Source organism: Pelecanus crispus, chromosome Z (assembly GCF_030463565.1).
Source record: "Pelecanus crispus isolate bPelCri1 chromosome Z, bPelCri1.pri, whole genome shotgun sequence".
NCBI classification, from domain to species: Eukaryota; Metazoa; Chordata; class Aves; order Pelecaniformes; family Pelecanidae; genus Pelecanus; species Pelecanus crispus.
In genome coordinates, this window is record NC_134676.1 from 55,901,778 (window position 1) to 55,913,209 (window position 11,432).

The 11,432-nt window shown below is 41.5% G+C and overlaps 1 protein-coding gene across 1 annotated transcript; it reads right to left on the bottom strand.

Annotated features, from left to right (window-relative positions):
- Positions 1–871: 871 nt before the first annotated feature.
- Positions 872–10,892, bottom strand: CHRNA6 (cholinergic receptor nicotinic alpha 6 subunit). Its single transcript, XM_009492979.2, has 6 exons — positions 10,577–10,892; positions 8,063–8,202; positions 6,168–6,212; positions 4,951–5,060; positions 3,848–4,832; positions 872–994 (listed from the first exon to the last, which is right to left on the bottom strand). Exons 1-6 carry the CDS (start codon positions 10,653–10,655, stop codon positions 872–874), a joined length of 1,482 nt encoding a protein of 493 aa, XP_009491254.1. The 5' UTR covers positions 10,656–10,892.
- Positions 10,893–11,432: the final 540 nt, after the last annotated feature.

The window sequence follows — 11,432 nt, forward strand, 5'->3', positions numbered from 1 at the left end:
TGCACACACAGCACTGACCCATGAAGAGCCAGCAAGCAGAAAATTGCTGTGGAGCCATTCAGACCACGGTGCCCAGCTTTGCATAGGATTCATGCTAGCCAGCCTTGTCCTACTGGGATGTGTGTAACCCAAGGTGGTCTTGGGTTTTAACAACACAGGAAAACTCAGATCAATCCAATGTTGTTAAGCCAATTCTGTCTGTGATGAGTAGCTACTCAGGGACAAACCCTTCCCTGTTTGGCTTATGTCTAAGCCTCAGCAAACAAGAGCATAACCTGTGGACTGGGACCACTGTTTTGATTATTGGCTGCCCTGACACAAGAACACAATAACAAGCATTGGTCGAGTCAGTAGGACTGTGGTACCTTGTCTAAGTGCCGTACCAAAGACTAGCTGTTGTACCAGGAGAGAAATAGAGAGGAAATGTAAATTAACTCAAAGCTCAGGAAGAATTATGATCAGGAGCGAAAAATGATCAGGTAGAGTCCTCTTTGGGCAGTGCACTCAGAAGTGCCTGAACTGTCCTAATAGGCCCCTGTACTGAAACCAAGGGAAAAGCTCGATAACTTCAGTTTGCTCCTGCGATCCTCAGTGCTGATCTCACTAAGGGAAAACAGGCAGGCACTCTAAAAATCCCAGGCATCTCACCATAGGAAGACCACATGCTCAACTCTCATTTTCAGTCCTCTTCTCATTATGTTCTGGGCTGTTTGCTTTCCCAGAAGACCCTTCCCTCTCTTTCTCCTTTCCTCTGTGGCTGGGTGCTGAGGAGGCGATGAGCAGAGGAGTTATGTAAAAGGAGAGAAATAGAGGACAGTTCCAAACCGAAAATGAAACAAGAACAATAGTGGGTAAAAAGCAATGGATCAAGTTATGTATCTGCTATTAGCGGCTGGATAAAGAGCCCTGCGGTCCCAAACACACAAAGGATTATAAATACCCAGAGAAATACTCTGTCTATCACCATAGCCACATATTTCCAATCATCTTCCACCTGCAAGAGAAAAAAAAATGGAAAGGATAAACTACATGTAATGTAACATGCAATTGCAAGTTGGCTTTGTGCAGTACAAATATCCCTTGCGCTTTTGAATGTGAGGAAGAACATACGTGCAGTCAAGAATGTTGCTTGTTGGGCTTAGAGTTGCTGGAGTTTTCAAGCGCCTTTAGAGGGGGCTGATTTTCTAATAGTATTTACCACTTTTGGCTGAGAACATTCCACACTGTCGTAGTCTGCTGAGTTTTTCTAAATATTCAAGTCTGTTGGCAAGCTATGGCTGTGACACTGACATCAACAAATAGGACCTGATCATGTGGTGGGTGCAGAGTGGGGTGGTTTAACAGCAGGCAGATTCACCATAGCTGCACATCTCTAGACCCTGTCAAAGGACTTATCCTGACAGCCCACACAAGATGCAGTTTGCTATTCTGGCCTGATTTGCCACATTGTCACTCCAATCAAGACCCATTGATTTCAGCAAACTGGACAGCTGGACACATGGACTATAGCAAAGCAAGGGCCCTGACTGAGCAAAAACTACAGTGTCATGTGCTAAGCAGGCCAGAGTGGACTCTGTATGTCTGAGAGATATACCTTAGAACCACATTCAATGAAGTTGCTGCCCTTTAAACTGTACCTATGTACAAGGGCCACTGCATCAGAACATGCACTCATATAAAACTAGTGACTGGTTAAGAGCTCTCTGCTGAGGCATCTTCCACTTGTTTTTCCAGTTTCTTGATGTTTTCCTCCAAGAGGCTGCTGCTGTACTTCTTGTGAAAGAAAATGTAGCAAGAACTCCAGCTGCTGTAATTGTTGCCACAATTTTTAAAGCACTTTTGTTTATACAGGACTAGTGCATGATATCACCCATATGGCTTTGTATGTCTGGCTGAAGCAGAAGCAGCCTGCAGAATCGTTTCCTCAGTGCTTGCCTGAGAACACACCCTTTTTTTCCCCAAAGAGAGGATTTTTCTCAAATGGAAAATCCTGCTTCCCATCCCTAGTATGTTTTGAAAGGTAAGATACCAAGCTGCTGATGCACACACCAGACTAAGAATACAATTTGATGTGGCAGGAGAGATTTGCAAAATGCAAATCAGCAAAACTGGCAATGGAAGACTTATCATGAGCTATAGAATCAAGGCGGCATGTTATTTGGACTGTTTCACACAAAGCCTCTTCTTTTTTGGAGTGCATCAGAGAAATCAGCTGAATACAGTACCTGGATATGTTTTATGCAGCTGGTGTGGCAGTGAGAGCAGGGCTAAAATGTTGGGGTCAGGCAAAACATTAAGGGCATAGGTACTAAGCAAGGCTCAGCTCAATCCCCATCCTCCTCTGTGCTGGTAGATTCCTGTCTTTTGCTTTGAGCTGGCATGTATTACCCACTCATCCTATGAATTCAGTCACCAGGCCTTAACTGTAGCCCTTTATTCAGAGAGTTATGGACTTTGTTTTCAGATGAAACTTCTTCTGCAGGACATAAAAAAGGGAAAAAAAAGTAATTTTTGGGTTGCACAGAAGTTGCATGAAATTGTGCTCTTTTCAACAAAATATTCTGATAGAAAGAATACCTCTCAACATTTTCCTCACAAAGTATTTGTGTTTTTCAATACAAATACAGAATTATTTAATTTTGAAATGGATTTTGCTGTCTAGAGTATCTAAAAAACTTCAAAACCAAAACCAAACATTTCATGACAGATCAAAGATAAATGTTCCATTAGGTTCTAAACACTTTTTTAAAACATCTTGAAGTGTCAGAGAATTCCTATTCCTTGTGAGGCCTGGGTGTGGGGGCATGTCAGATAATCTTTCTTGGAGCTGCTTTCAGTTGCTTGTGTTTACACCTGAGGATGTGGCCCCAGAATTCTCTAAATTCCAATGTGCATCATTTTCTATGACAGTAATCCCAGTTAGGATGACAGATTTATAACCTCACACAAGCAAATCCATTAGTTCAAATGCCAAGTCTCATTTTTAAACCCTCCTCTCTCTTTTTAAAAGATCTGTCTTTAGTCATCTGTTGTCTGTTTTTATTCAGCTGTCTTCTGCCAAAACTCAACTTTTATTTCAACGTATATTTGTCATGGCTGAAAATACCGTACTGCTGAAGCCACAATTAGTCAAATCACTGTAAGAAAAATCAGAACACACCAGACTGAAATGAAGTACAGACAACAGCATTCTGAAAGGAATATCTTTACCAGATTTATCAGTGGCTGAGAATAGTTCTTCTCCAGATCAACTACTGCACTGCTAGGCAAGCCCTGTTCTTTAAAAAGCAGTTCCCAAATTTGCTTATTCCATTACTAACACAGAAAAATACCCTGCTTGGCAAATAGCATGCTTAGTATTGAGATGTCACTGCTTGCCACAGCTGAGCAGTTGGTGAGCAGTGGAAGAGGGTTGCTTCTGAGGATCTACAGAAGTAGGGTCGGAAGAGACCTTGAAAGGTCCCGTCTAGTCTATCTCCTGCTCCGTGGCAGGATCAGCTCTGCCTGAACCACTGCTGATCAAAGTTCATTCCTCATGGCTGCAACAGGCTGATGCTCCTCTTCTTTTCCTTTGTAGGGTGAGCCTCATGTCTAATCTAAAACTGTTTTGCTGCTTGAATTATCCACTGGGGATAGAGGAAGAACAGAAGAGATCACTTTTCCTGTTCCATCCCCAATGGATGATTTATCTCCTCCCTTTCTGTAGGAAACATTGACCCATTCACAGGTCTCAAAATTTTCTTCTCTAGACCCAACAACTCCTATTCCTCTGGGCTGCCCTCCCAGATCATATTTTCACTTGCTGGAAGTGTGGTCCCATGCCCAGCTGGGTGATTACCTCCCTTACCTCTTTGGTTTCATTTTGAGACCTCATGTTCTCTGCGATGAACTGAACACTGCTAATGACATCCTTCACTTCTGGGGAGTACTCCATGTGCTCCCCCATCCACTTCAGTGATTGATGGCTCACTCTTCTTTTGGTGGTAGTGAGTTCAGTTGCCTTATCACAGTGACTGCATCGCTGCTCCTTGTGTAATTTGGTATCTTTGTGTTTGCTGTGCTTTGACTTGCCCGATGTGTTAGCTGATCCTTTCTTGTTTTTCCTGGGGATGTTTTTGTTTTGCTTTTCTAGTGGCCTCTGCATCAACAGGACTTTGGGGAGCAGGCTAAGAAAGATGGTTTTTACCCATTTGGGCATTGTGTGTGTGGTTGGAGTCCTGTAATGTATATTCAGGACAAACACCGTGATGACAATTGACAGAGTCACAAATATCATAGTGAAGAGTAAATATTCACCTACGAGAGGAATTACTAAAGAGGTGGATGGGATTGTTTCTGTGATCACCAGCAAAAATACAGTCAAAGAAAGGAGCACAGAGATGCAAAGAGTCACTTTTTCACCACAGTCAGATGGCAGGTAAAAAACTAACACAGTCAGGAATGAAATGAAGAGACAGGGAATGATCAGATTTATGGTGTAAAACATTGGCAGCCTTCGAATATAAAAGGAATATGTTATGTCTGTGTAGATCTCTTCACAGCAGTTATATTTTATGTCATGTTTGTAGCCAGAAGCATCAACTATTTCCCATTCGCTGTTTTCCCAAAAGTCATTCATATCTACTTTGGATCCAATGATCAGAAGATCAATTTTGGCTTTGTCATAGGTCCATGAGCCAAACTTCAGTGAACAGTTCTGATGATCAAATGGGAAAAAGGTAATATCCATAGGACAGGAACTTTTAAAAATAGCTGGTGGGGTCCAGGTGATCATTCCATCATAGCGAAGGAGGGCTTTGGTCTTGCCTTCAACTTGAAAATCTCCCACAGCACTAGAAAGGCAAATGAGGCAAAGAAAAGAAAATTACCATGAAAGTAAAATGTCTTTCATAGACACTGCAAGACGATACCTTTGAGATAAAGGGTAAAATGGAAAAGTGTTCATCATACTTATTATACAAGACAATATCTGGTTTCCAAATTTTATCTGCTGGTACCCGAACAAATTCAATGCCACCATATTCTCTGGGATCCCATCGCAATTTGTAGTCATTCCAAATCTGAAAGAAGAACGGACAAGAATTTAAAAACCTTGTATTATCAGAAAATATATGCTTCTCAGATCTTCCTGTAAAATGACAGGCTATGATAAAGACTGAAAGTGCAGCATGTATAGAAGGGGACAATGGTCTGTAAAACAAGAAGGCCTGGAGAAACACTGGACATATATGAATAATGCTCACACTGATTTACTACTCCCTCCTCTGTGAGGGGATGGGATGCCAGTTGTTACCCATCACTGACATGCTGAGATCTCCCCTCTGTCTTGCTATATCTGCATAGACCCTTACCTCTGCAAGGTTACCTACCCACTGCAGAGAGGAAATACGGGCCTTGGTGCTGCTGTCATGTGCATCCTGCAGGTTAAAGGAGGCCAGCATCAAAGGACACCAGCATCCTAATGAGAAAGGAGGCACATATGCACACTAAACTGGCAGTTACTGCCAGGGGAGATTATTGGTTCCACAAGGACAGCAAATTACCAAGCCAGGGGCAGTGAGGGAGGCCCAGCAGCTCTCTTGCATTGCTGTCTAGTGCCCTGTCATGGGGCTGTGCTCCGTGCTCTCGCAGCCTACCCTGAAGACCCTGATCATAAGTACAGTATCTTGTACAGAAGGCTTTGTGTGGACCACAATCAGTGCCTGAAGGAAACTGGTTTTGGTGGAAGTTGGCTTGTTTTTCTCAGCAGTTTAGGTCCTCTAAGGATCTTTGTCTATGTATAAATGCTAAAACCATCAGGAAAAATGGAGGTATGTTCCTTTTGCTAATAAATGTTTTGGTTGGAATCTACAATACGGAGGTGACCTAGGACTGCATATTTAATGACTCTTTAATGGGTACATCCAGCTAGATTTACCAGATAAACCAATGATCATGAAGTTGCAGGAGAATATACCACACAGGAAAGATGGGAGATCTATCTTCTTGGAAATAATAAATAAATTACTTTTTCCAATGTGGCTTTGGGTAATGAAGCTTCTCCTTATTCATACCTTTAAAATCCTTGTTACAAAACAAGCACTTATTCTATAGATGTAGCTTACAAGATAACACGCATTTCATCATATCAATCCAAAATGCATGAGAAATGCAATGCAATCACTTACGTGTCTTAGCCACAAATTTGTTTCCATAATCTGATTGACTTCATCCTAGAAAGAAACACAGGCATGCACATCTTCATAAATCAGTTACAGTATCCTGAGATGGCCACAAACTTATTCTGATAAAAATGGAAACTCGAATTCCACATTAGCTGATACCAGTTCTTTTTTCTAGCTATTTTCAGGGGGCTTACAGTCACGTGCAGCTCTACTGAAAAATTTTTAAAGTTGTACTGAAAAATTATGCCCCACAAATACCACACATATAAAGAGCTGCGCTGTTTTGCCAGGGGCCTGAGTACCTGGAGAACACAAAAATTACAATTGCTCTGACCAGTACCAGAGGAATAAGGTTCTGCTGGTGGCTATGCATTTTATTGGATTCAGTGTTTAAAAAGCTCTGTTTACACAGTACAGTACCGGTCAAGATTCAAGGAAAATGGCATCCATACCACAGTGTTCTTGCATTTCTATGCAAACCTTTAAAGCAGATGCACTCAACCAGCACTACATTATGGCACTGTTGTACTGAGACCTTCTTTTTACAGTCAATTATTGCTATTGCAAATCAATGATGAATCAGGAAGGTGTTGCAAGAGACACAAAAATAAAAGACTGGATCCCGTTCTAATGAGCCTCCAGCCTAGAATTATTCAGAGAGACTCATATCACATGTATTTATGAACGTAGGCTGACATTCACAACAAAAATATCTGCAAGAGTATTGCTTAGGGTAGTTCTCAGTTTTTAAGCATGTGGACTCAAAAAATTTAAGATATTTACAAACCAAAGGTAGAAAATGTAGATGAATTTTCAATATTGTGTACTGTAGATTAAGCAGAAAAATAACTTTGAAAGGCCTATAGGATTCCTGTCTATGGGTTAAACTACCTAAGTTCTTGTAAAAATCATGACTCTTTCTTGAGAAAATCCAACTGATTTATTTATGATGTTCCTTTTTTTCTCCAAAGACAGCACTGGGAGCAAGGGGCTGCAATGTGAGACAGAACTGCTGAAACCTGCCAAGCTGCCTGCAACATGGAAACAAAATACTTTGACAAAGGAACTCCAAAAGGTAACAACTGCCTTCACCATGAGGACTTACAATGCCTTCATTTATACTCTCAGATAACTTAGCTCCCTGGCTGCTGTTGAATGTTGCTCCTCGCTGTTTGCTTGTCACTTCATTATGGACTCAACTAGGTACCTCAGAATCAAAACTTAGCCTCAGTTCTGTGCATAATTTGCTTCACAGTGCAGACTTCAGCAAGGGTTAAGGTCAGGTTTTGCTTCTTCCACAGTCCCTCTGCCTTGCCTAGCAGGTCTGCCACCTCAGACACACTCGCCCTTGTACACAGTGCACCCCAGAACACACAACATTCATCCTCAGCTCCGTGCTTTAAAACACCACTCTGCAGGCTGCAGTTCTCTTATGTTATTTTGAAACAAACAGACTGAAAAAGCATGCAAAAAAAAAAAAAGATTGTATCACTCAGGGACACTGGGAAATGACACTGGCCCCACAGGAGAACTAGGCCACATGCTACACAACATGGACACAGCCAGGTGTCTCTGGAGTGGGCTAGCCCCGTGGAGAGTGGACTTGAACATTTGGTACTGCTGCTCTGAGTGCCAGAGGCTGCTGCCCGGAGCGGAAGGATTTGATGCTACAGAGTAAGCAAATGAATCTGTCATTCAAACTGCTTGTTTGAGCAACTGGAGCGACTCAGCTGGCAGAAAGAACAGCAAAGGTCTCAGCGTGTACACATATGCACACATGACAGCATCAGCTATGAGAGTCGTAGGTGCAACCATCACAATTACATCTGCTGCTTTAGCAATTTCCATGTGTGTGCAACCACCCCCAAATCTCGGCAGTATTCTGTAAAGAGTCTTACCACATTTGTAAGCTGGGTAATGGCCACTTCAAAATACACTGTGACAGGATCAGACACATTTTCCACTGGCCTGATGAACTGGTTGTACTGGGAGAAGAGTTTGTGAAATAACCGTTCCTCTGATTCGCAGGCCGTGGTATCTGTGTTGGTAAAGATAAATAAGAGCTATGTCAGAGGTAAGGACGAGGGAAGGAAGGCCCTGGATAACATCCTAGTCCATGCTATATTTCTGGATCCTGTGCTTGTGCCCATGTATCAAGACACAGGAGCGCAGAGAGAAGAGGGCGGCCAGTACGCTGCCAGCTGAAAGCATTCTCCTGCAGGACATTGCCCACCGCTCCGTCTCCTCAAAGTGGAAGGTAATGGCCTGAATGGAAACCTCTCCTAAGCTGGATCTAGCCTATGGGCCTCCATTTGGCTCACCCTGATACCAGACCAAAACAGAATAAGGTGGTGTGAAGTAGAAAAAGTAGAAATGTGGTGGATTTCATCTTTGGGAGTTTTTATGGTAAAACTAAGAGTTTATGAAAAGCATAGATACTTACTCAGAAATTAAAAGCTTGAGGCTGCAACTACTGGATCAAAATCTATGTCAGGGACTCTGATTAGGTGATTATAATGATGCCTCCTAGTCTTAAAAACTATGACTACATTTTATCCTCATGTTTCCATTTCAGCTCTTTAGATAGCACAATTTTTGCTCTGAAGTAAGTTCATTTATGAATTTCTATGAGAAAAAAAGGGTGGAAATATTAAAATTTCTTATAGAATAGCATGCATCTTTGCAATACAGAGACGTTCTTTGGGAACAAGCAGATCATAGCTGTAACTCCCAGTCAATGCAGGAAAGACTGGATAACTTAGTGGGAATAAGGTATATGACAGGCACTGAGCTGCCTCACTGCAGAGTCAAGAAGAATGCTCCTCATCTGTTACATACAGCCCAAATCTGAAATAGTTATTTTCACAGTGTTAAAGGCTACAGACTTTGATTTCAAAAGGAAAGATTAAATCATGTGGACTCTGGTGACATCAGCTCAGAAAAATACTTTTCTTCAGTAACTTTGCTATTTCAATGCACTACTATAATTCAGCACTTAAATTCAAAACAGTTTATAAGGCAAAGATTTAGAACTTGCTCCTCATATTGAACACAGCTTTGTTACCAAAGCTATATGATAATGCCAAAGATATTACTGATGCAACTAAGCAAAAATTAGTTTTTCAGATACATGGTCATAAGTTTTTGCATTAGTCCCAGACTGCACTAGAAGATGTCAGGAAAGCAATCATGATAAGCCTTTATGACTGCAAATATTAAACATAGAAGGGGTTTGTGTCAGACAGCATGGTCTCTGGCACAGCGCAGGATGTAAATTTGAAATTTACATTTCCTTCAGTGAACACAAGGGCTTGTGGACATCCTACAGGGAGATGCTTAGTCTCAGCACACTGTGCAGTTTTCATGCTTAGGCCATCTTTCCCCTGTTTTTGAAAAACATGACATTTCTGCCTCTAAGGTGATACAAAGCATGCTCAGATTATCACAATTAAAAGCTGAAATGTTGGTTACTGGTGACTTACAGGTATGGAAAGAAAATTCTAGTAAAACTACACAACTTGATGTTTTGTTTCATCCTTTTAGCATCATCCAGAGAAGATACATGAATGTCTGTAAAGTTTGGATGTTTGTATATCATGTATTGTGCCATTCAAAAAGGAAATTGCGATTTCCTTTTCAGATTTCCTCATTATCATCCATTGCACTGTGACTAGAAGTACCCTACTGGGGGAACATGAGTTTCTTACCAAAGTCTCATGACTAAAGCTGGTGGGTCTGAAATCATGTTTTATTTGAAATTTTCCTACTGGCTTCTTAACGGACACATGCTTTAAAATAAAGTAACAGAAACAGATGAGTATTTAGGCCTTTCATTTTTATACTTCAGTTACAGATTCTCATCCCATTCGTGCTGCTTTAAGACAGTGCCTTATGCCTTGCTAACACAAGCACTGTAATTCATACATGTCTCGGTCATCAGCAGAAGTGAAACTTTCAGAAAAGATATATTGTCTTAAAAGCAAAAATCGTGCTGAACCTCAGTGAGACTTATGCATGGAAATCACTCCAGCATATTTAATCACAGATCATAACCACCAGTGAACAAAAATATATCAAGTTCTCACTTTTGAAGGTGTGAGTACCAAACATGCACACCTTCCTGCATTATTTAAACAATTGCAAAATTCAAGCACCAAATGAAATTACTAGAATTCCTATTTCATTTTCATTCTTTGCGAGAAACAGTTCCTCAATTAGTTATCAAACAAAAATGAAGAGTTTTATGTGTGAAAACTAGTATTGCTTTAACTCTCTTAAAATATTATTGAAATATTACAGATTTCAGGTTAGTAACAGCTGGTAGAAGCTTTACACGGAATTCATTACAGAAAAACAGAAGCAGAGACAGTGACTAGAAAATATTTTAGAGACTAGTATCAGAGAGAGCCTACCTTTAATCAAGGATGTGAACACGAATGCCCACACACAGAAAGCAGGGTAACACCAACATAGCCACCTCTCAGGATGCATTGCTAGCTGCAGAATAGAGCTTCCTTTTGAGAAGAGAGGTTTGGGGAAAGAAACAGGAGGCAAGAAGACATACAAGCCCCTTGGACGGTAAGTAGGCGGTACAAAGATGGATTTCAGTTTTGCATTTGCAGCAAACTCTGCAGCCTGCTAAGCAGAGCACAGCCTTGCAGAGTTGCTTCCACTACCACCAGGCGAGGAGAGCTTATGCTGTGCAGAGAGAAGGGAGTCGGGCAGCATCCTATCAGGTGACTTTCCACATTTCCAGTCACCCGCACCCTTGCCTCTGGGGGAATGTATAAGAGTGCAGGAGAGAGAGGGAAGGCAAGACACAGGGCGGCCAGCATGGAGTGGGGGGAGGAATTCACTCAGCCCTCCACCCACTGGTTAAAGAACACTCATCCAAAGGCAGGTGCTTTAGCTATTGTCTGGTGCTCACCTGAGTGAGTCCGCCAGAATATGGAGAGGTGAAACAACTTCAGTTTCTTGGCTGAGGACTAATTCTGCAGCAGGAGACATGGATGCTATTTGCTTGTAACACCTCTACCAGAAACCATCTGAACCTTGAAATATGCACAGCATCATGTGATAGAATTACTTGACTGTATTCTGAGTGAATAAATCTAAGGCAAGCAGATTTATTATTGACATCTAACAGAAACAACTAAGCATGCTAAGTTCCTTCCTGACAGACAAGTCAGCTCACAACATCAGTTTTTCTATCTATATTTCTTTTTGTATGCAGTGATTTCTGTGCCAGTATCCTGCTAAGTATGGAAA